At 49.8% G+C, this 26,248-nt stretch overlaps 1 protein-coding gene across 1 annotated transcript in view; it reads right to left on the reverse strand.

Moving 5' to 3' along the window:
* Positions 1-7,722: 7,722 nt before the first annotated feature.
* The window catches only part of LOC121278726 (prostaglandin reductase-3-like), a 66,533-nt gene continuing 48,007 nt past the window's right edge, over positions 7,723-26,248 (reverse strand). The window contains exon 2 of the mRNA XM_041189095.1: positions 7,723-9,263. Within this exon, the coding sequence (XP_041045029.1) occupies positions 8,339-9,263 (925 nt within the window). The 3' untranslated portion in view covers positions 7,723-8,338. The remainder of the gene's footprint in view (positions 9,264-26,248) is intronic.

The raw sequence follows: 26,248 nt of genomic DNA on the forward strand, positions 1-26,248 counted from the left end.
GAATGAATAAAAAGAAATAAAGAACTTGCATTTACTTAGCTCCTTTCATGATGTCTGGACATCCCAAAGAGCTCTACAGCCAATGAAGTACTGTTTTTGCAGTGTGATCACTGCTGAGATTTGCACACAGCAAGCTCCCACAATAGCACAGCAGTAAATGACTAGGCACTCTATTTCAGTGATTGAGGGGGCAAGACATCAAGTTGAGTAGCTTGACTTTCTTCCATCATTAAATTGCTGGCTACTTGGTTGTACAGCAGAGTGTGTATCAGCTGAACACCTCCCAGACCCTCCCTTTGGAGAGGTTTTGGGCTTTCAGCAGGGTTAATATCACAAACTCATTGCGCTCACAAATGCAATCGTTGAGCTTTTCAATTGTTGGCAAAACCAACTGCTGAGATGTACAAAGTTAACATTTCAGATTGATGACCTTTCATCAGAACTGCACAATGCTGAGAGCACCATCTCCCTTTTGTTTTCTAATCACTCCTGCCATCCACTCTAGCACAGACCTTCCCCCTTTTCCCTGACTCAGCCTTTGTCTAAAATCTCCAACACCTTCCAGTTCTCACCAAAGATTATCCACCTGAAACACTTGGCTGTATTTTCACTGCCCCCTGTGGCGATCAGGTTTGGAAGGTGGGGCTCCATTGCCTGCTCCATGATGACGCTGTCCTGCCTCCGGTCACCCTTCCCATGGGAATTGGCAGCCCGCTTTCTGGGAATGAGACCAATTTAGGCCACTATCAAGGACCGTTTTTCTCAGCACTGCCAGCTCGCACAGGCACCATGGGAGCCTGGAAACGCTAAGGCGGGGGCCTCTCACTGGGAGTTTGGTGGGCCATGGGTGCCTGGATTAACTGGGAGCATCAGGAAGCTGAAATTCAGGCTCAGAGAGTTCTAGGAGCTGTTGCAGGCACTCCTTTGGAAGGGTCAAGCCTTCACCCTGAGGCCTCATACAGTACTTTGTCATATTTTCCACCACTGAAAGGGGATGAGGCCTTCATGGGCGCCTCCATTTTGAGGTGGCCCCGAGGCCACAATAAGTGGACCCTCTTAATGGGTCTCCCACTTACCCTGCTCGGTCCTCCGTCCTTAGTTGGATGGCGATTGGAGAAACGGCCAATTTGGAGGTTGCCTCACGTAAAGTTGCTCCAGTTGGCCTCCAACAGTGTGTACGTGAGAGGGGTGCTGGGCAGCTCGATCTCATTCCAGCTACCCCTTCTGCTCAGTCACCTCAGGCCGTTGCATGACTTTGTATGTGCCTGCGTACCATTGTAATGTGAAGATGCTCAGCAACGCAAGGGTTAATGTGGGACTGGAGAATAGTGCCACCTATGGTATGATGTATAGAGTCACATGGTAACAGATTGAGAGTACGGTCTAGAGCGATCACCCTGGACGCAACCTACCTGCATGGTGAGCAGCATCGTGAATGACAGGAAACTGGGATCTGTAAATGATTAAAGACTAACTATAAAGGGTTCATGTTTAAATGTATAAGTCTCAAGGTCTAATCATTGAGGCATCTAAAGAACTCAACAACTACAACAATCTCTACTGTCTAGAGGAACAAAGGCAGCAAATGCATGGTAATACCACCATCTGCAAGTTACCCTCCAAGACCCTCACCATCCTGACTTGGAACTACATCGCCATTTCTTCACTGTCACTGGGTCAAAATCCTAGAACCCTCTCCCTAACAGCACTGTGGGACATGGACTGCGGTGGTTCAGGAAGGCAGCTCACCACCACTTTCTCAAGAGCAATTAGGGATGGGCAATAAATGCTGGCCTAGCCAACGACGCCCACATCCCATGAATGAATAAAAAATAATAAGAGCTCCGGTGTGTGAATTATAAATGGAGCAATGCTCTCAGACATAATGAATATTTCTGCTGTTAGCTAAACTCATTGAAAATCCTACTGCACTCTGTCTTTGCCATTGTCATCATGTGACATCTACATTCCAAGACAAAACATTTTGAAAATCTGACCTCCTGATGCATTTATGATTTATACAGGTACAAATTAAAATTATTAGAGAGCACAAGAACATGTGTTAAGTTAGCAATAAAAATGCTTTGTTTCCATCTTTTTTTCCTCTTTCACTGGCCTGGGCAGCAGGAATAAATGTGCAGATTCAAAGGGGGAAAAAGAAGACTTGCACTTCTATTACGCCTTTCACAGCCTCAGGACACCCCAAAGTGCTTTGCAGCCACTGAGGTACGTTTGAAGTGTAGTCACTGCTGTAATGTAGGAAATGTGGCAGCCAATTTGCACACAGCAAGCTCATTTACAGATCCCAGTTTACTGTCATTCACGATGCTGCTCACCATGTAGGTAGGCTGCTTCCAGGGTGATGGCTCTAGACCGTTCTCTCAATCTATTACCATGTGACTCTATACATCATACCATAGGTGGCACTATTCTCCTGTCCCACATTAACCCTTGCTTGGCTGGGCACCTTCACATTACAGGCACATACAAAATCATGCAACAGCCTGAGGCGACTGAGCAGAAGGGGTAGCTGGAGTGAGATCGGTGGTGTGATAATGACCAGTTAATCTGTTACCCGGGGATAACTCCCCTGCCCTTCTTCAAAATAGTGGCCATGGGATCTTTCATATTCACCTGAGAGGGCAGACCTGGGCTCAGTTTAACATCTAATTGGATAGGCCGCACCCACAATGGTGCAGCACTCCCTCAGTACTGCACCGGAGTGCCAGCATTGATTTTTTTTTTCTGCTGGAGACCTGGAGTGGGACATGAACCCCCAAACCTTCTGACTCAGAGGTGAGAAAGCTATCAACTGAGCCGCAGCGAGAGAAAGAAAAAAAACGCATCACAAATGGCTTCTCCCTTTTACAGCCGGGGCATTTAAAAAGTGAGCAGGGCGATTACCCAGAACAGGTTTTTTTCTCTAGGCACTGTTCATTTCCCTTTCCTCTCTATACGGAGAAAAACGATTTCCCAAAACAAACTTCTGTCACACAATTTGTTTTCAGGTCCTTACTTTACAAAAAAAACAAATGCACCATTATCCCTCAATGCTTTTTGTGCAGCAATCTTGCCCCTAGGCTAAGGATTAAGATAAAAATCTGAAGGTGTGTTTCTTTCTCTACCTCTCGAGGTTTGGGACGTCACTTTTCAAATGCAAATAACTTGGGAGTTGGGGGAGGGGCAATGTTATATCGTTATCAATCTACCTAGCAACAGCGGAGTTTTGGGGGGGGATGTAAGACCGGGTTGGGGTAGGGGTTCTAGCTTCTACCTCATATATTAGGCAGAAAGCAAACATCATGCCCTTAATCGTCCAGCTATCTTCCTCAAAAGGTGGTGGAAGCAGAGTCTTTGAATATTTTTAAGGCGGGGTGATTAACAAGGGGGTGGGTGGTTATCGGGGGTAGGCGGGAATGTGGAGGTTAAAATCAGATCAGCCATGATCTTAATGAGTGGCGGAGCAGGATCGAGGGGCCGAGTGGTCTAATCCTGTTCCTAATTCTTACGTAATATTAACGAAAATGTTTTATTAATTTTTACGCTGTTAAAAGAGCAGGTAATGAAGAATCATTTAAGGTCGCAACATTTCCAACTGGACGAGGAAGGACAGATAAGAATTTCTATAGCACCTTTCACAACCTCAGGATGTCCTTTACAGCCAATGAAGTACTTTTGAAGTGTAGCCCCTGCTGTAATGAAGGAAATGTGGCAATGTTTGTTCACAGCTGTGAGTTCCCACCAGCCTACAATATCCTACAGAAAGTGGTGCAATAATGACCAGATTTTGTTTTTATTCATTCAGGGTATGTGGGCTTCGCTGGCTGGGCCAGCATTTATTGCCCATCCCTAGTTGCCCCTTGAGAAGGTGGTGGTGAGCTGCCTTCTTGAGCCGCTGCAGTCCATGTGGTGTAGGTACACCCACAGTGCTGTTAGGGAGGGGTTCCAGGATTTTGACCCAGCGACAGTGAAGGAATGGCCGATATATTTCCAAGTCAGGATGGTGTGTGGCTTGGAGGGGAACTTCCAGGTGGTGGTGTTCCCATCTATCTGCTACCCTTGACCTTCTAGGTGGTATTGGTCGTGGGTTTAGAAGATGCTGTCTAAGGAGCCTTGGCGAATTCCTAAAGTGCATTTTGTAGATAGTACACACTGCTGCTATTGTGCGTTGGTGGTGGAAGGTGTGAATGTTTGTGGATGTGGTGCCAGTCAAATAGGCTGCTTTGTCCTGGATGGTGTCAAGCTTCATGAGTGTTGTTGGAGCTGCATTCATCCAGGCAAGTGGAGAATATTCCATCAAACTCCTGACTTGTGCCTTGTAAATGGTGGACAGGCTTTGGGGAGTCAAGAGGTGAGTTACTCATCACAGGATTCCTAGCCTCTGACCAGCTGTTGTAGCCACAGTATTTATATGGCTAGTTCAGTTCAGTTTCTGGTCAATGGTAACCCCCCAGGATGTTGATAATGTGGGATTCAGTGATGGTAAAACCATTGAACATCAAGGGGCAATGGTTAGATTTTTTCTTGTTGGAGATGGTCATTGCCTGACACTTGTGTGGCATGAATGTTACTTGCCACTTGTCAGCCCCCAAGTCTGGATATTGTCCAGGTCTTGCTGCACTTGGCCACGGACTGATAATCTATTGTTTCTTAATGATATTGGTTGAGACATAAATATTGGCCAGGACACCTGCTGTTCTTTAGAACGATGCCTTGGGATCCTTAACATCCACCTGAGACAGCAGACAGGGCTTTGGTTTAATGCCTCCTGCAAAATGTGGCATCTCTGAAGGTGCAGCACTCCCTCAGGACTGCACTGGGAATGTCAGCCTGGATTTTATGTTGCTGGAATGGAACTTGAATCCAAAACGTTCTTACCTACAGGCGAGGGTGTTTTCATAATCCAAACAAGTGAACGAGCTCTAAGACTTGGGTGCTGTTTTACTATTTTGAATATTTTATATAAATATAAGTTGTTGGTATTAATAATAAGGGAAATGCTGGTATTTTGCAGGTGTGGGCTGTGATCTATAGCCAAACCAATCCCATCCCCACATCCCCCAGATGGGCCCCATAATCAGAGGACTTAGATGCGGTGGATAGCGTCACTACCTCTGAGGCAGAAGCTCCGGGTTCAAGTCCCACTCCAGGACTTGATGGCCAAGGAAGGTGTGTTCATAACATAGCCAAACAGGTTGAGTATTGTAACCTCCAAATCTTTCCAACAGACACCAATGGCAAGCGGTAAAAGTGTTAGAGATTTCTGGTCAAACATGCGATGGAAAGAATGTTGGAGCCTCTGCCAAAGCTAACCATAGATCCAGACTGCAACATGCCTGTAAAAGTGCATGTTTCCATAGCAACTCGGGTTCCTTGAGTGAATTGCACTCCACCAGCACTGTTTATCAACGGTGGGCCCGTCCTCTCCTGAGAGACTGAAGGTGCATGAGTCCCTGGTGTTGGCAGCCTTCCCTCCTATGCCACTGGCATTCTTCACAGAGTGCAGAGGCTCCATCCCTTACAAGACACCGCAGAATTAAGACTGGAACCGTATTAGAATTGCCAACACTGGTTGGACATATTGCTGGACATTTCCTGCCTCCAACCACCCTGCCCTGTATCCCACCATTGGTCACCCAAAGTGTCAATCCTTTTGGTGACCTGCCTTCCCAAAGCCATTGGGAAACAAACTGGCCTGATTGGGTGATTCTTGACTTTCATTTAGTCTATTTTCCCCATCTCCAATATGCTTTATGACTAGAAAATGGAAAAGAACTCATTGGGTGGAATTTTTGTGGCAAAGGGGAAACTTAATCAGGTGGGAGGGTAGCAAGTGGGGACCTTGTCACTTTCCCACCTCCAATAGATTAAGCCCCACAGCTGGAAGACCTGTGGACATCCTTTTCGCCCTGTTGGCAATTGAGGCCTGTAAGCAGGCAATTAATGCCCATTTAAGGGCCTCATCTTACTGCCACGGGTATTATCCCAGTGGCGGGCAGGGAGTTTGCTACGCTGGAAGAACTGAAAAGCAAACCTCATGGGGATTGCTTGCGGGTTCCTGCTGCTTGTGGGTGTGGGTAGGAGGTTAAAGCAGGGTTTAAAGGTACTCTGTGTGCCCAGAATGAGGAAGGTGTGGCCCACTGAGAACCACCCCACCCCTTGCTGCTGACCCCCTGCAACCACCCTCACCACCACCCACCTGTGGTCTGACAATCCTGGGCCTCGGCTAAGTGCTGTACCAGCAGCAGCCACTGCTTCGCTGGTGGCGCTACTTTTCAATAGAACTGCGGGCCTCTGATTGGTTGGTAGCTCTCAGTGGGCGGGACCTCCACCCCGGCAATATTTGATCCTGGGGAAGGTCCACTGCTGTCCAGTCTGGTACGTAATATGGCAGGCCTTCCCCAAAGGAGGAAACTAGGGCTCTTATTGGCTCTCCAGCTGAGGGTGGGGGTCCATCGCCTCTATTAAATCCAACTGGTGCTCCTACACCTTTATCTTATATTGTCTCTCTTAATTTTTCCTACCAGAATGAATCACTTCACACTTCTCCGCATTAAATTTCATCTGTCACTTGTCCGCCCATTCCAGCAGCCTGCTTATGTCCTTTTGAAGTTTAACACCATTCTCCTCACAGTTCCCAGTACTTCCAAGTCTCCTGTCATCTGCAAATTTTGAAACTGTGCCCTGTACATGCGAGTCTATGTCATTAATATATAGCCAGGAAAGCAGGGGTCCTAACACCGACATGTGCGGCGACCTGCTCGAAACCTTCCAGTCCGAAAAACAATCACTCACCACTGTTTCCTGTCACTCAGCCAATTTGGTCTCCAAGTGTTGCCGGGCAAGTATGTAAAATCGCATTAAAATACATGGTTGTATCACAAAAATGTCATTGTATCATTTCAAGCAATGCAATCACAATGAATATTACATGTGGCTGTTCTCCCTCTCCAGATGGAAAGACAATACTCTTTTCAGTAAAATCTATTGCTTTTAGATTTTATTTTAGAAAGGATTAAGATGTAGAACGGAAGCTAGCCCAGAGAGAAATACTTTATTGCACGAATGTATTCTGCATTCTGAAACCCCATGATGGACTATGTAGTAGCTAGGTCTCGTCAAACTCCACACAGCACACATCGAAGCATAACATCCAGTTTCCATGTCGCACATATCTGCCTTATATATCAGGCCCAAACAGTAACCCTCCTTTATAATAAGAGTACAAAGAGCATCACATCACACTGCTCCTCTTCTCTATAACTCATTGGTGTCACGCTGGGTGCTGGCAATAGCCTGTTGTGCTATTTGTCTTTAGCGCAGTTGTGACACTACAGCACAGTCCATAATTTGGCAGCTATTTACCGTGACATTCCCTTTCAATGCAGCCATAACACTCACTAGAACCATTATTTGGTACAATTTACCATATAAATTGCGTTGTCGTGCATCAAAGTTAGCAGCTAGCTACACCAGCCAGTGAGAGAAATCTGTCTACCAGTTTTAGTTAGCCCCTCTCCGGTAGGCAGACTCTTGAAGTGGATTGAGCCGATAGGAATTAATTGATCATTAAAAACGTTGCTGGCTTAACATTTAAGTATTGGATGTTTCAGCCACTGTCTTATTGGATTTCTGTCCAAATAATGTAGCATTGCATAGATTGTGTTTTAAAAATAAAAATAAAAGATTAAAATTTTCCTGATGACTTACAGTGGACGATACATTTATGGGGACATATGAAAGAGAAGCACCAAATGTACTGTATCTGTGAATATTTCCCTGCAGACACGTATGAAAATGGAGCTAATTTAAAAGCACAACAGAGATTCACACACACGTACACTCTGCTTTTTTGTCAAATCTTGCTGTGATGTACTTCACTCTTTTATTCATATTATGCCAACATAAATCCACTTTACCAAAACTGCATGAACACTTTCGATGCAATAACGCGGCTGATTTATCTTCCCACTATATCAGCAGAACTCCGGTTCAGATTGAGCTATGGCTGTGCATTATCCAATCTCCGAAAAAGGCCCTCTGTTGTACTTTCTGCAGGAGGTTTCATTAATTTTTGCTCTTCAATTTATTTTTTTACAAGCAGACATGATTGAAATAATGGGTGGATAGCAGATAAATGTGTTTAAAGAAGCCTTGAAAGCGTTATAAGCAAAAGAGTTTATAATTTGTGAAGAGACAGACAGTTAAGCATCTAGCATTTGCTGGCAAAACACCCTGGTCCTGTAATGCATCATTCCTGCACTCTAAAAGGCCCTTTATGCTAATTAAGCCTCTGCCCCTGTTTTTTGGAAAGCACTGTTCATGTATTAACATTTCATTACAGCTTTGCGCTGTCTGGCTGAGATACCTCAGCCACAATCTTTCCAATATTCTTTCCCGAGTAAAGGTAATCAACAGCTCGGCAAATGGATTCCAAACCCACAAATCTTCCCCCAGGAGCCTGATCTCCCTGATCGATCTGACACACCAGTTCACCTTTCTCATACATGTCCAGCAGGCGCCTCAAACACCCTTGATACTGCGAGTTATAATGAGGAAGGAAGAACCCACGGAGACTGGCGGACCTCTGGAGTAACTTTAGTGGCAGGCTGCCTTCACTCGGGCCCGCCAGTCCAAAGGAGCTTTGATAGGACGAGATTAATCCAATGACAAGAAGACGTCCCTTGACAGCCAGGTGGTTGACGGCCAGTTGGAACATGTCCCCTCCCACCGATTCGTAAACCACGTCCATCCCTTCTGGGTACTCCCTTCGAAGAACGGCACCGGTGTCCTCAGATTTGTAGTTGATGGGGCGGTCACAGCCTATTGATTTCAGGAAGCGAACCTTCTCCTCTGAAGAGCAGGTGCCAACCACATGGCAACCAGCCGCCTTGGCCAGCTGGACAGCAAACTGGCCAGTGCCACCGGCGGCTGCTGTGACCAAAACCTTTTGGCCCTCGGAGAGCTCTCCAAGCTCCTGGAGGCTAATGCAGGCTGTTGCACCACTCAAGAGCAAGGGGAGGAACTGGGGCTTGGTGGATGGCACCGGGGTTGCTTTCTTGGTCGGTACAATCACGTATTCAGCAAAAGCACCTGCTTGGTTATAGGCCACTGGTTGACCTACACAATAGTTGGCACCGACACTTGAACCCAGGTCTGCCACCTCCCCGATTCCTTCAAAGCCAATGTCAAACGGAGGTTGAAGGGAAGTATCGTATCGGCCTGCACTGTAGTTGATGTCCGATGAATTGATGCCAACAAATCTAGACCAAAGAGAATAAGAAAACTATTAGTTGTTGTAGATGTTCAACGATTACCATAAGCTCTCTGAGTGCACATTAAAATGGTGGTGATTCCAATAACACTTTCAACAACAGCTTTCTGTGTGTGTATATGCTTTATTGTATTATGGTTGGCATGATAACATCATTATCATGCTACATTGGGTTACATGCTATGCTACATTCTAATTCATCACTCTACCGTTGGTGGTCGTGCCTCTAGCTGCCTGGGCACTAAGCTCTGGAATTCCTTCCCAAAATCTCTCCACCACCATCTTCAGTTGCTCCATGAAACCTCTTTGATCAAGCTGTTAGTCATCTCTCCTAATATCTCCTAATGTGGTGTGGTGTCAAATATTGTTTGCTAATGCTCCTGTGTAGCACCTCGAGATATTTTACTATGTTACAGGCACTATGTAAATGCAAGTTATTGTTGTAGTATATATTATGCTACATCGCTGCAAAATGAAATGGAACATTAGGCTCTAATGTTACATTAAATTATTACCTACTAATTTTTCCCTTCCAGGGTCAGTGTTTATTTTCTTACACAACAACAACTTGCATTTCTGTAGCACATTTAAAGTCTCCCAAGCAGCTTCACAAGAGCATCATGAAATAAATTTGACACTGAGCTACATAAGGAGCTTCTAGGAAAGGTGGCCAAAAGTTTGGTCAAAGAGGTAGGTTTTACTGTAAAGGGAGATAGAAAGCTGGAGAGGTTTAGAAATGGAATTCCAATCTTAGGGCCCAGGCAATGACCACCAATGGTGGAGTGATCAAGATTGGGGGAGAGGCCAGAATTGGAGGAGCGCAGAGATGTCAGAGGGCTGCAGGGCTGGAGGAGGTGGCAGAGACAGGGAAGGGTGAGGCCGTGAAGGGATTTGAAAACACAGATCAGAATTTTAAACTCAAGGTGTTGGCCAACTGGGGACTAATGTAGGTCAGTGAGCACAGCTCTGTGAAGCAGCACTGGGTGTTTGTTTACATTAAAATCATGGTATGAATGCAAATTATGACACAGATTATCTTATGTTACAGTATATGTGGTTTTGAAAAAAATGAGGAATCCTTGTCTAGGTTTCATTTTCCGTTGCAAATGCAAAATTGAATTATATCACTAGGTTGATTGCTTGTTCATTGTTTAGTGAATTTGTTTAATATTAAACATTTAAAATGAGGTCTGATGTGATGCTCCATTGATGCTTTGAAGAGTCGAGTGAAAGCTTATAAATTTCAGTGTCTCACGAATAATAATTACCAGAAAGGGATTGCTGTCCATTTCCCTAGATACGATCCCAAAAAATTACCTATGTCTCAAGGCAAGGATAGATACTCTTAGGGGCAAAGAGATTTGGAACACACCATGAGAATGATCTAAACTATGAAAGATGAAATAATCGGGAGAAACAAGGGTACGAAGACTCAAAAAAATGTAAAAGTCATGTTATAAAGGAAATGTTGGTATTCTAGTAAGCACTCACAGAATGTCAGGAGCAATGGGGTCTTGCATGCCTCCCTCCCTCATTTCTCCAACTCTCCTTCTTCCTGAGATCTTTGCCGTATGCCTGATTGAAAGGACTGCATCCTCATGAGAACCATGTTGTATACCACGCATCAGACCGCCATGAATTGGGAATCAGGCTGTGGGGGGTTATGTGAGGGCTCCCCCCACCCCCCAGGTGGCTCAGGCAGCAGGACCACTGCTTTGGAATGCTGATGCTTTGCTCCACATTGTTCCTTGTCACAGCATGGCTTCCGTCATATGAGAACCATCCATGTGTGGTCAGGTTGTGAAGAGGAGTTGTGAACCTGATACAGAGTAGGTAGCCCTTGTCACCAAGCAGTCACCCTCTGGATCGTTGTTGTGTCTGGAACGGCCGATGAAAGGGCTACTGCCAAGATAGTGGACAATCATCGACATGATTCGCTGTGTGTGGCTGCACACCAATTGCGCATTATGGGAGTGGCACCTCTTGAGCTTTCGGTACATCTCCCCCTTGAGAGGTGTCATTCACAGAGTCACGTGCAGATGATGACTCCCTGCACCACTGGGAACCTAGTTACTCATGGGCAAAACCATGTGCCCCCTCCTGCTTCTGTCTGGTTAGAGAGAAGATGATAAGCTCCCTCTTCTGGTGGATGGCTCCTTGGTGACCATCAGATGCAGTGATTCCCATTAAACTGTGGGATGTTGGCTATGTTGCCAACTCCAGTCTGGAAGAATCCACTGATGTAGAAATTGAGCGCAACATTGATCTTCACGGCCACTGATAGAGTGTGCCATGCTCACCCTGATCCACAGTAGCAGCAAGTGGGGAAATGGTAGCATGGTGGGAATGTTACTAAATTAGTAATCCAGAGGCCCAGGCTAACGCTTTGAGAATGTGGGTTCAAATCCCACCATGGCAGCTGCTGACATTTAAATTAATTAAATTTGGGCTTGAAAGCTAGTCTCAGTAATGAAGACCATGAAACTATTAAATGATGTAAAAACCCATCTGGTTCACTAATGTCCTCTAGGGAAGGAAATCTGCCATCCATACCTGGTCTGGCCTACATGTGACTCCAGATCCAAAGCAATGTGGTTGACTCTTAACTGCCCTCTGAAATGGCTGAGCAAGTCACTCAGTTCAAGGGCAATAGGGAAGGGCAATAAATGCTGGCCCTGCCAGCGATGCCTACATCCCATGAAAAACTAGTTTTAAAAAAGATCTGGTTGGCGGAGGTGATACAGTCTGTGACCTCATCCCTGATGAAGAGTAGCTGCCATTGACACTGTCCCTGGCTGAGGTGGAGGTCGAGGCTGTACTTCCTAGGTGGATAAAGCCTTCTATTGTGCCCTCCTCCTCCTCCCTCTGCACACACCTCCCCTTCTCTGTTCCATCTCCCTTTCATGCTGCAGCCCATGCTGGACCACAACTATAGTCCCCATGAGCGAGAGTAGGCTTTCTGCGGACAGGCCTTCAAAATCAGCATTGCTCCCTTCTGACTGCAACAGCTTTTCAGAACTCATCCATCAATGCAGTATTTCCACTAACTCCATAGCAACAAACAAAATTTAAAATCACTTCACCTGAAAGTCGCATACTGAGGATGTCTCTTTAAACAGCATGAGTGGGAGATCCCTTGTTCAGCTCAATGCATGTTCAGCTGAGGGTGTATAAGAGAGGTCGGCAACAGGACCTACTCGATCCAAAATAGCAGAATGGCCACCAAATCAGCATTAGACACTTATTGACATTACAATCTGCCCACTCTGCATGCTTCCAGTGCATGGCACACCCACACTGGCATCCTTATAAGCATGGTGCGCCACGCAGATTATGCTGCAAGTGAATCAACTGCCATTTTCAGGACATCAGTGGTGCTACAGAGCCAAATTCGGTGACCAATGTCTTTTATAGGGCTATATTATATGATATGGTTTATTGGGTTAGACAGTAGATTACTTGTGTTATCATTTACACGTCTTGGAGTATAAATCGTTGTAATTGTCTGAAATTTGGCATTCTGGCATTTGTCCTGGTGAGTGCAAGATGAAAAGCTTCGGCAACATGTCTCTTTTTTCAGCAATATTTACAAGTCCCTTCATGGCCTTGTTGTACTCTACCACTGCAGCCTCTCCCAGCCCAACACGCCAGTCCATGACCGTTAATAACCTGATTCTGCACTCGCTTTTCCTTCTTCCTTCCCTCCCACCATGCCAGCCCACTCCCTCTGCAGCTCGCCCGCCTACGAACCCTGCTCTTCTTCTTTAAAAACCTTCTCAAAACCTACCCTATGATCTATGCATTTGGGTTGGCTCTCCTACAGCGGTTTCTCCTCCCTCGAATGCTTTGAGATGTTTTCCACGTTAAAGGTGCTGGATAAATGCAAGTTGCTGTTACGCGTTGCCAAAAAAAAAAATTAATTTTGAAATCCTTCTCCAAAAATTTTCAAACGATTGAACTGACAGCAAAAGGCACTTGCTTGCCTGACTTCAATTTTAATTTTATTGATAAACAAAATTCTCAAAAATAATGCTGTTCAAATAATCTTTGCGCTAAGTTGTCATAAGCAGGGGATATGCAGGGTTATTACTATTGAAATATTTACTGTTAGGAACAGAATAATAAATCGACGTTAGACAAAAGGCATCCATTATAAATTGTCTTTTCCTATATACGGATACAGCAGGTCAATTAGCCAAAGGCTGCAGCACCATTCTTAATCTCTTGATGCTTCTGACAATACCAGTTTTACATGCTTCATTTGGTTATCAAATTATTAAACAAACAGGCTGATCTAAAAGAAACATCCATCTATAGGAGCAACAGATATCATAACGTAACTTTAATTCACAAGCTGAAGAGCTAAACCTTCCAGTGAAATCATCAGCCATCTTGGTTGATTGCTTGCCACATCCCTAAAGACTCTTAAAATCAGTGATCGTCGAGAGTCTGAGCAGGTTCTTGGTGTTGTTCCCGATCTGCACCGTGATCTTTTTAAAAAAATTCTTTCACGGGATGTGGGTGTCGCTGGCTGGGCCAGCATTTGTTGCCCATCCCTAGTTGCCCTTGACAAGGTGGTGGTGAGCTGCCTTCTTGAACCGCTGCAGTCCATGTGGTGTAGGTACACCCACAGTGCTGCTAGGGAGGGAGTTCCAAGATTTTGACCTAGCGACAGTGAAGGAACGGCCGATATATTTCCAAGTCAGGATGGTGAGTGGTTTGGAGGGGAATTTCCAGGTGGTGGTGTTCCCATCTATCTGCTGCCCTTGCCCTTCTAGATGGTGGTGGTCACATGTTTCGAAGGTCCTGTCGAAGGAGCCTTGGTGAGTTGCTGCAGTGCATCTTGTAGATGGTGCACACAGCTGCCACTGTGCGTCGGTGGTGGAGGCAGTGGATGTTTGTGGACGGGGTGCCAATCAAGCAAGCTGTTTTGTCCTGGACATTGTCAAGCTTCTTGAGTGTTGTTAGAGCTGCACTCATCCAGGCAAGGGTAGAGTATTCCATCACACTCCTGACTTACGCTTTGTAGATGGTGGATAGGCTTTGGGGAGTCAGGAGGTGAGTTAACCAATGCAGAATTCCCAGCCTCTGACCTGCTCTTGTAGCCACAGTATTTATATGGCTAGTCCAGTTCAGTTTCTGGTCAATGGTAACCCCCAGGGATGTTGATAGTGGGGGATTCAGCGATGATAATGCCATTTAATGCCAAGGGCAGATGGTTAGATTCTCTCCTTTTGGAGATGGTTGTTGCCTGGCACTTGTGTGGTGTGAATGTTAGTTGCCACTTATTAGCCCAAGCCTGGATATTGTCCAGGTCTTGCTGCACATGAACATGGACTGCTTCAGTTTCTCGGGGGTTGTGAATGGTGCTGAACAACATGCAATTGTCAGCGACCATACCCATTTCTGACATTATGATGGAAAGAAAATCATTGATGAAACAGCTGAAGATGTTTGGGCCGAGGATCCTAAGCATATTCCATTGAATAACACTGGGAATTTTATTTTTAGTTGCAGAAATCTCAGGACTCTGAGCAACCTGTGTTTTCCTCTCCCTACAATGGGCTGTGACGTTTGAGGGAGGTGCGATCATACAAAACGGATGCAGATGAAGGAGACCATTTGGCCCATTTTGCTCCTTCCATCTAGAAAGATACTACATTCCACCCCCTCCACTGTGGCGTCCAATGGTTTCTTATTTAACTCCAAGTTATTCACCTTCCCCTACTCTATCCGTTCCATGAGTTAATCACTCTTTGTATGAAGAAAGACTTCCTAATATTCACCTTTTGTAACTTTGAACTTGTGTTCCCTCATCCTATGTTTGACCAAGCTTTTGGTCACCTTGGGACATTTTGCTATATTAAAGGTGCTATATAAATGCAAGCTGGTTGTTGCCATGCTTGAGTTATATAGCTTGGAGTAATTTCCCGAATCGACCTTTTGCATACTGTTTGCCATATTACGGATCTCCTCACTTGCCGCTTTTCAAGGACAAAAAGACCAAGGTTTCTCCAGTCTGTTCTGCTATCACAGGCTTCAACACTCTCCTCTTGTGCTGTCAGCCGTTGCTCTGTGAGTGTTTGTCTCTGAGCTGCAAGGTTATGGGTTCAAATCCTGCTCCAGGGCTCAAGTACAAGAATCAAGGCCAACACTCTGCTGTACTACTGAGGGAGTGTTGCACAATTGGAGGCACCATCTTTCAGATAAGGAGTTAAACTGAGGCCCCTGTCTGTCTGCTCCGGTGGATGTAAAAGTTCCCATGGCACTATTTGAAAGAAGAGTTATCCCCACTGTCCTAGCCAATACTTATCCCTCAACCAGCAACACTTAAAATAGATTACCTGGCCATTATTGCATTGTTTGTGGGAGCTTTGCTATGTGTAAATTGGCTGCTGCAATTCCCACATTAACCACACTTCAAAAGTACTTCATTGGTTGTAAAGCACATTGAGATATGAATGCAAAAGGCGCTATATAAATGTAGCTTTTTATTCTCAAGCGCCTCCAGCATTGCATACCTTCCAATGCATCTTGGTGATCTGAACTGGATACAGCACTCAAGTGGACCCCTGACATGAGCGCTTCACAGTGTGAACGCAGTGTAATGTCCAGTGCCTTGGACTTTTGAATATATAGTTCCGAGCTTGATCTGTTCATCGATTGCTGTTTTGCAGCGGTTGCACACGTTGAGGTTCAGGTCTCCCAGGACTAATGGACCATTAAACAGTTCAGCACAATTCATGGTTGATGTGTACACTGCCTACTTTTCTTCCTATGCTTAATACTTTGCACCCGTCCACATTAAATTTACTTTGCCACTGTCCCGCACACTTACGTCTAATTGTCATGTCCAGCCTGGCAACATCCACAGTGGGAGTGAAAAAGAAAAGGAGAAAGGGAATGAAATATTTAAAAATAGTCAAAGGAGGGAGAGAGAAGCACCAATGCAGAAAAATGTGAGGGGTTAATAAAGGGATCAAAAAATAGACAAAGAGGAAATAAACAGGAAGTCCTATAAAATAGGAGCTGATGCACATGTAAAATTTAATGAGGTTCCTGTTGGTTTATCTTTGCACTTTATTAATTGCAAACCTACAGCCTTTACATTTTAGACCTTGCCCAGCAGGAAAAGCCCTTGCTAAGATACCCTGCTCTTTCTGAAAGTTGAGAAACAAAATGGGGAAGTGTATCAGGGCCGGGCGGGGCAAGTGGTGCTGTCGAGGGTGGTAAAAATTCTCATCCTGGCCAGCCTCTTCAGCCCTTGTCGCCTGGCAATGGCTGCCTGGTGGACTCTGTCTCTCCTCTTGGATGTGCTGTCATCCGGGGGGGGGGGGGGAGCTATCAGACCATCAGAAAGCTGCATAAATCAAAAAGCAGATGAGGCATATGGCCTTGTTTCGACAGAACCTGACAGAAAGCAGAAACAGGATTGCAGTGTTGGAGGAGTGGCTGTCTGGCACAGCAAACTGATTAACTGCCTTGAAGGGGAATTGATGCGCTGAGAAAATAGAAGACAGCAGTGGTTTGATAACAAAATAGATGATTTGGAGAATTATTCTGGCAGGAGCAGTTTCCTTTTAATAAGCGTGCCAGTGAGGGCAGAATGCTGCGACCTATCTCCAGCGTATCCTAACTGGGCTTCTGGGATTGTTAGGGTTTCCAAAGCAGGAACGTGAGTGAGTACAGGACAGTCACTCACTAACATAATCCACCAGACATGGGAACAGCGGGAGGCCATTCAGCCCCTCGAGCCCGTTCCACCATTCAATGAGATCGTGGCTGATCTGTGACTTAACTCCATATGCCTTATTTGCCCCATATCCCTTAATACCATTGGCTAACAAAATCTATCAACCTTAGATTTGAAATTAACAATTGATTTAGAGTTCTGTGTGTGTCGATGAGAGTTCCAAACTTCTGTCACCTTCCGTATGAAGAAACATTCCCTCCTGGAAGGTCTGGCTCGAATTTTCAGACATTGCTTCCTGCTCCGACACCCTACAACCATACCTATCAGTTCCTCTTAACAGCCTGAAAACTTGGATTAAATCACCATTTAATTTTCTAAATTCCAGGGAATACAACCATTGTTAGTGTCCTCATATTTAACCCTTGGGGCCTAGGTATCACTCTGATATATCTAAGCTCAGTCCCCCGCAAGGCCAAACGCTAACTAACATGTAATGTGATATCGTTTTAAAAGAAGCATAAAAGTGACTTTTTTTTAAACAAAAATTAGAAAGACTTAAGCTTTGGTCAAACGTCGGTTAATGGTACTGTGAGGTTAGAATGGTTGTGTTAATCTAACTGGCAATGCAACGTTTGGAATGTCTTTGCAAAAATGGCAGTTTGATTTTAGAGTTTCTATTGCGTACTGTGTGATGTCAGACTAACAGTGTCTATGGAGCTAAATGCATCTGAATCTGTACGAGATTGGTGTGTTAGGCTATGGCAGTTTGGCGAGGAATTCAGCCCAAATGGGTGATTTATGCTGCAACCAAGTCTCCTCCCAACCCCCTTCATCTCACCCTGTCAGCATTCCCTTCTATCCCTTTCTCCCTCATATGGTTATCGAGCTTCCCCTTACCGTGTGTTCTTCACCCTTCCCAATTTTTGGACGGAACATAATCTTGGCAGGCAGATACTCTCCCTGGAAACCAGAGCCTTTCGAATACACAGGAACAGGAGGAGGCCATTCAGTCCCTTGTGTATCTTAACTCCGTCTACCTGCCCTTTTTTTCCCTTTCTCTTTATCCTCTTGCCTAACAAAAGTCAAGTTCTGAAATTTTCAACTCACCTTCAGCCTCAAGGTTTTTTTGGGAGAGACAGTTCCAGATTTTTAGTAGCCTTTGTGTGAAGAATTGCTATCTGACATCATCCCTGGACAGTCTACCTCTAATTTTAAGTTTACACCCCCTTGTTCTGGACTCCCCACCACCTCCACCCCACCCTGCAACACCCCCCCCCCCCGCCCCCATCTCACCCCCAAGGAAATATTTTCTTTCCATCTCCCCTATCAACTTATTTAATCATCATAAACACTTCAATTGGATCAGCCCATAATCTTCAATTCTCAAGAAAATACAGGGCTAGTCCAGGCAGTTTATCTTCATAATTCGATCGTCTGATCAGGATGACATTGGGGTTGCCAACTCTGGATGGGCATAATCCTGGTGGTTTTATCACACAACCTCCTGTCTCCAACTGCCCCACCCCCACCATTAGTCACCCAACACGCTCATCTCTGTGGTGCCTCACCTTCCCGCAGCCAATCAGAAAGTGCACAGCGTCTTACTTGATTGGTGATGCCTAGAGGTCAAAGGGCCCTTTCTATCCCATCTCCAATATTTTTATAACTCATAAACTACAGCATTCAAATAAAATGAATGAAAAAGAAAGTCAGACACAATTTTCTTTAATGCCCATTATGATTTTTCTCTACGTTTTTGCTCCCAGCGTACTGCAGATTAATCTTTAATTCCCTGGTAACCCCTGGACAATCCACGAGGGATGGTAACCCTACATGATCCCTGGTGTTATTTGCATGCCTCCCTCCTTGCTACTCTGAGTTCCCGATCACAGCAGAAAGCATGGATGATAGGACCGGGGGGGGGGCAGCCATATTGAGTGCTCTGTAAAGAGATCCTCAGCTTCAGGAAGGGGGTGGCTGGAAGCTGGAGTGATGCTTTTTCTTTACCAGGGTCGCTTGAGGGTTTTGAGCCTTGAAAACATTCGGATATTCAATCTCCTTGCTACTGTTGGGGGTTGCAGAATGTTTATCCCATCGTGATAAGCCTTCTCACTCACGATGCTTGCATCCTCTGCCCTTTCAAGTGCCGCAGCAAGCCCATCAAAATTTGATGCCCCGTTAAACTTCCCGCTGCCCAGATTGGCGAGCGCCTCCGAAGTTTGTGTTTCACGTTGGCCGTACACCACTGACCAACGTGGGACCAGGCCCACCGGCCAACGTGGGACCAGGCCCACCGAACAACGTGGGACCAGGCCCACCGACCAACGTGGGACCAGGCCCACCGGCCAACGTGGGACCAGGCCCACCGACCAACGTGGGACCAGGCCCACCGACCAACGTGGGACCAGGCCCGCCGACCAACGTGGGACCAGGCCCGCCGACCAACGTGGGACCAGGCCCGCCGACCAACGTGGGACCAGGCCCGCCGACCAACGTGGGACCAGGCCCGCCGACCAACGTGGGACCAGGCCCACTGACCAACATGGGAACAGGCCTACTGACCAACATGGGACCAGGCCCACCGACCAACATGGGACCAAGCCTACTGACCAACATGGGACCAGGCCCACCAGCCAACATGGGACTAGGCCCACCGACCAACATGGGACCAGGCCCACCGACCAACATGGGACCAGGCCCACCGACCAACATGGGACCAGGCCTACTGACCAACATGGGACCAGGCCCACTGACCAACATGGGACCAGGCCCACCGACCAACATGGGACCAGGCCCACCGACCAACATGGGACCAGGCCCACCGACCAACATGGGACCAGGCCTACTGACCAACATGGGACCAGGCCCACCGACCAACATGGGACCAGACCCACCGACCAACATGGGACCAGGCCCACCGACCAACATGGGACCAGGCCTACTGACCAACATGGGACCAGGCCCACCGACCAACATGGGACCAGGCCCACCGACCAACATGGGACCAGGCCCACCGACCAACATGGGACCAGGCCCACTGACCAACATGGGACCAGGCCTACTGATCAACATGGGACCAGGCCTACTGACCAACATGGGACCAGGCTCACTGACCAACATGGGACCAGGCCCACTGACCAACATGGGACCAGGCCCAATGCTGTCTCCTTCAGGCAAGCATTACACATACCCCTTGAAGCATATAAGATCCTGCAGGGTCTTGACAGGGTGGACATGGAGAGGATGTCTCCTCTCGTGGGAGAATCTAGACCTAGTGGTCACCAGGGTGGCTCATCTAAGTCAGAGATGAGGAGAAATTTTTTCTCTCAGAGGGTCGTGAGTCTTTGGAACTCTCTTCCTCAAAAGGTGGTGGAAGCAGAGTCTTTAAATATTTTAAAGCAGAGGTAGATAGATTGTTGACTAACAAAGGGCTGAAAGGTTATCGGGGGTAGGCGGGAATGTGGAGTTGAGGTTACAATCAGATCAGCCACGATCTTACTGAATGGTGGAGCAGGCTCGAGGGGCCGAGTGGCCTTCTCCTGCTCCCAATTCGTATGTTTGCCTTCCTAACCAATTAATGCAAAGGAAAATCACCCTCTGTAGCGTTTAGGAATCATCGCCCATCAATAAGGTAAGCGCAATAGATAATAATTTCTTTCTATGAAGGGTTTGGATGGAGTGGAGAGGGTAATAACTGTTTCCACTGGTAGGAGGACCAGGAGCCTGAGGACACACATTCAAAGTAATTTGTAAAAGTTAAATGAAAGAGGGGGTGGCGGAGAAATTTTTTTTAAGCAGCAAATTGTTGTGATCTGGAAGGCGCTGCCGGAGAGGGTCGTGGAAACAAGTTCAATAGTGACTTTCAGAAAGGAATTGGACAAATAGCTGGGGCAGAATTTTTAGTCCAGCGGGCGGGCAAGTGCCCGACCCCGACAAGAGTGATATCGGGTGAGCGCCCGACCCGGACAGGAGTGCTATCGGGCACACACCCGACCCGGACAGGAGTGATATCGGGTGAGCGCCTGACCCGGACAGGAGTGATATCGGGTACACGCCCGACCCGGACAGGAGGGATATCGGGTACATGCCCAACCCGGACAGGAACGATATCGGGTGAGTGCCCATTCCGGACAGGAGTGATATCGGGCACACGCCCGACCTGGACAGGAGTGATATCGGGTACACGCCCGACCCGGACAGGAGTGATATCGGGTGAGTGCCCGACCCGGACAGGAGTGATATCGGGCGCACGCCCGCCCCGGACAGGAGTGATATCGGGTGAGCTTCAGACCCGGACAAGAGTGATATCGGGTGAGTGCCCGACCCGGACAGGAGTGATATCGGGCACACGCCCGCCCCGGACAAGAGTGATATCGGGTGAGTGCCCGACCCGGACAGGAGTGATATCAGGCACACGCCCGACCCGGACAGGAGAGATATTGGGCGCACGCCCAACCCGGACAGGAGTGATATCGGGTACACGCCCGACCTGGACAGGAGTGATATCGGGCACACGCCCGACCCGGACAGGAGTGATATCGGGTGAGCGCCCGAGCCGGACAGGAGTGATATCGGGTGAGTGCCCGACCCGGACAGGAGTGATATCGGGTACACGCCCGACCCGGACAGGAGTGATATCGGGTACACGCCCGACCCGGACAGGAGTGATATCGGGTGAGCGTCAGACCCGGACAGGAGTGATATCGGGCGCACGCCCGACCCGGACAGGAGTGATATCGGGCGCACGCCTGCCCCGGACAGGAGTGATATCGGGTGAGCTTCAGACCCGGACAGGAGTGATGTTGGGTGAGTGCCCGACCCGGACAGGAGTGATATCAGGCACACGCCCGCCCCGGACAAGAGTGATATCGGGTGAGCGCCCGACCCGGACAGGAGTGCTATCGGGCACACACCCGACCCGGACAGGAGTGATATCGGGCACACGCCCGACCCGGACAGGAGAGATATCGGGCGCACGCCCAACCCGGACAGGAGTGATATCGGGTACACGCCCGACCTGGACAGGAGTGATATCGGGCACACGCCCGACCCGGACAGGAGTGATATCGGGCACACGCCCGACCCGGACAGGAGTGATATCGGGTGAGCGCCTGACCCGGACAGGAGTGATATCGGGCACACGCCCGACCCGGACAGGAGTGATATCGGGTACACGCCCGACCCGGACAGGAGGGATATCGGGTACATGCCCAACCCGGACAGGAGCGATATCGGGTGAGTGCCCGATCCGGACAGGAGTGATATCGGGCACACGCCCGACCCGGACAGGAGTGATATCGGGTGAGCACCCGAGCCGGACAGGAGTGATATCGCGTGAGTGCCCGACCCGGACAGGAGTGATATCGGGTACACGCCCGACCCGGACAGGAGTGATATCGGGTACACGCCCGACCCGGACAGGAGTGATATCGGGTCAGCGTCAGACCCGGACAGGAGTGATATCGGGCGCACGCCCGACCCGGACAGGAGTGATATCGGGCGCACGCCCGCCCCGGACAGGAGTGATATCGGGTGAGCTTCAGACCCGGACAGGAGTGATATCGGGTGAGTGCCCGACCCGGACAGGAGTGATATCAGGCACACGCCCGCCCCGGACAAGAGTGATATCGGGTGAGTGCCCGACCCGGACAGGAGTGATATCGGGCACACGCCCGACCCGGACAGGAGAGATATCGGGCGCACGCCCGAACCGGACAGGAGTGATATCGGGCACACGACCGACCCGGACAGGTGTGATATCGGGCACACGCCCGACCCGGACAGGAGTGATATCGGGTAAGTGCCCGACCCGGACAGGAGAGATATCGGGCACACGCCCGATCCGGACAGGAGTGATATCGGGCACACGACCGACCCGGACAGGAGTGATATCGGGTAAGTGCCCGACCCGGACAGGAGAGCTATCGGGCACACGCCTGACCCGGACAGGAGTGATATCGGGCACACGACCGACCCGGACAGGAGTGATATCAGGTAAGTGCCCGACCCGGACAGGAGAGATATCGGGCACACGCCCGACCCGGACAGGAGTGATATCGGGCACACGACCGACCCGGACAGGAGTGATATCGGGCACACACCCGACCCAGACAGGAGTGATATCGGGCACACGCCCGACCCGGACAGGAGAGATATCAGGTAAGTGCCCGACCCGGACAGGAGTGATATCGGGTAAGTGCCCGACCCGGACAGGAGTGATATCGGGTACACGCCCGACCCGGACAGGAGTGATATCGGGTACACGCCCGACCCGGACAGGAGTGATATCGGGTGAGTGCCCGACCCGGACAGGAGTGATATCGGGTAAGTGCCCGACCCGGACAGGAGTGATATCGGGTACATGCCTGACCCGGACAGGAGTGATATCGGGTGAGCGTCAGACCCGGACAGGAGTGATATCGGGCGCATGCCCGACCCGGACAGGAGTGATATCGGGTGAGTGCCCGACCCGGACAGGAGTGATATCGGGTAAGTGCCCGACCCGGACAGGAGTGATATCGGGCACACGCCCGACCTGGACAGGAGTGATATCGGGTACACGCCCGACCCGGACAGGAGTGATATCGGGTGAGTGCCCGACCCGGACAGGAGTGATATCGGGCGCACGCCCGCCCCGGACAGGAGTGATATCGGGTGAGCTTCAGACCCGGACAGGAGTGATATCGGGTGAGTGCCCGACCCGGACAGGAGTGATATCGGGCACACGCCCGCCCCGGACAAGAGTGATATCGGGTGAGTGCCTGACCCGGACAGGAGTGATATCAGGCACACGCCCGACCCAGACAGGAGAGATATCGGGCGCACGCCCAACCCGGACAGGAGTGATATCGGGTACACGCCCGACCTGGACAGGAGTGATATCGGGCACACGCCCGACCCGGACAGGAGTGATATCGGGCACACGCCCGACCCGGACAGGAGTGATATCGGGTGAGCGCCTGACCCGGACAGGAGTGATATCGGGCACACGCCCGACCCGGACAGGAGTGATATCGGGTACACGCCCGACCCGGACAGGAGGGATATCGGGTACATGCCCAACCCGGACAGGAGTGATATCGGGTGAGTGCCCGATCCGGACAGGAGTGATATCGGGCGCACGCCCGACCCGGACAGGAGTGATATCGGGTACACGCCCGACATGGACAGGAGTGATATCGGGCACACGACCGACCCGGACAGGTGTGATATCAGGCACACGCCCGACCCGGACAGGAGTGATATCGGGTAAGTGTCCGACCCGGACAGGAGAGATATCGGGCACACGCCCGATCCGGACAGGAGTGATATCGGGCACACGACCGACCCGGACAGGAGTGATATCGGGTAAGTGCCCGACCCGGACAGGAGAGCTTTCGGGCACACGCCCGACCCGGACAGGAGTGATATCGGGCACACGACCGACCAGGACAGGAGTGATATCGGGCAAACACCCGACCCAGACAGGAGTGATATCGGGCACACGCCCGACCCGGACAGGAGAGATATCAGGTAAGTGCCCGACCCGGACAGGAGTGATATCGGGTAAGTGCCCGACCTGGACAGGCGTGATATCGGGTAAGTGCCCGACCCGGACAGGAGTGATATCGGGTACACGCCCGACCCGGACAGGAGTGATATTGGGTACACGCCCGACCCGGACAGGAGTGATATCGGGTGAGTGCCCGACCCGGACAGGAGTGATATCGGGTAAGTGCCCGACCCGGACAGGAGTGATATCGGGTACATGCCTGACCCGGACAGGAGTGATATCGGGTGAGCGTCAGACCCGGACAGGAGTGATATCGGGCGCATGCCCGACCCGGACAGGAGTGATATCGGGTGAGTGCCCGACCCGGACAGGAGTGATATCGGGTAAGTGCCCGACCCGGACAGGAGTGATATCGGGCACACGCCCGACCTGGACAGGAGTGATATCGGGTACACGCCCGACCCGGACAGGAGTGATATCGGGTGAGTGCCCGACCCGGACAGGAGTGATATCGGGCGCACGCCCGCCCCGGACAGGAGTGATATCGGGTGAGCTTCAGACCCGGACAGGAGTGATATCGGGTGAGTGCCCGACCCGGACAGGAGTGATATCGGGCACACGCCCGCCCCGGACAAGAGTGATATCGGGTGAGTGCCCGACCCGGACAGGAGTGATATCAGGCACACGCCCGACCCGGACAGGAGAGATATCGGGCGCACGCCCAACCCGGACAGGAGTGATATCGGGTACACGCCCGACCTGGACAGGAGTGATATCGGGCACACGCCCGACCTGGACAGGAGTGATATCGGGCACACGCCCGACCCGGACAGGAGTGATATCGGGTGAGCGCCTGACCCGGACAGGAGTGATATCGGGCACACGCCCGACCCGGACAGGAGTGATATCGGGTACACGCCCGACCCGGACAGGAGGGATATCGGGTACATGCCCAACCCGGACAGGAGCGATATCGGGTGAGTGCCCGATCCAGACAGGAGTGATATCGGGCACACGCCCGACCCGGACAGGAGTGATATCGGGTGAGCCCCCGAGCCGGACAGGAGTGATATCGGGTGAGTGCCCGACCCGGACAGGAGTGATATCGGGTACACGCCCGACCCGGACAGGAGTGATATCGGGTACACGCCCGACCCGGACAGGAGTGATATCGGGTGAGCGTCAGACCCGGACAGGAGTGATATCGGGCGCACGCCCGCCCCGGACAGGAGTGATATCGGGTGAGCTTCAGACCCGGACAGGAGTGATATCGGGCGCACGCCCGACCCGGACAGGAGTGATATCGGGCACACGACCGACCCGGACAGGTGTGATATCGGGCACACGCCCGACCCGGACAGGAGTGATATCGGGTAAGTGCCCGACCCGGACAGGAGAGATATCGGGCACACGCCCGATCCGGACAGGAGTGATATCGGGCACACGACCGACCCGGACAGGAGTGATATCGGGTAAGTGCCCGACCCGGACAGGAGAGCTATCGGGCACACGCCCGACCCGGACAGGAGTGATATCGGGCACACGACCGACCCGGACAGGAGTGATATCAGGTAAGTGCCCGACCCGGACAGGAGAGATATCGGGCACACGCCCGACCCGGACAGGAGTGATATCGGGCACACGACCGACCCGGACAGGAGTGATATCGGGCACACAACCAACCCAGACAGGAGTGATATCGGGCACACGCCTGACCCGGACAGGAGAGATATCAGGTAAGTGCCCGACCCGGACAGGAGTGATATCGGGTAAGTGCCCGACCTGGACA

Source organism: Carcharodon carcharias, chromosome 6, assembly GCF_017639515.1.
Source record: "Carcharodon carcharias isolate sCarCar2 chromosome 6, sCarCar2.pri, whole genome shotgun sequence".
Classification (NCBI taxonomy): domain Eukaryota; kingdom Metazoa; phylum Chordata; class Chondrichthyes; order Lamniformes; family Lamnidae; genus Carcharodon; species Carcharodon carcharias.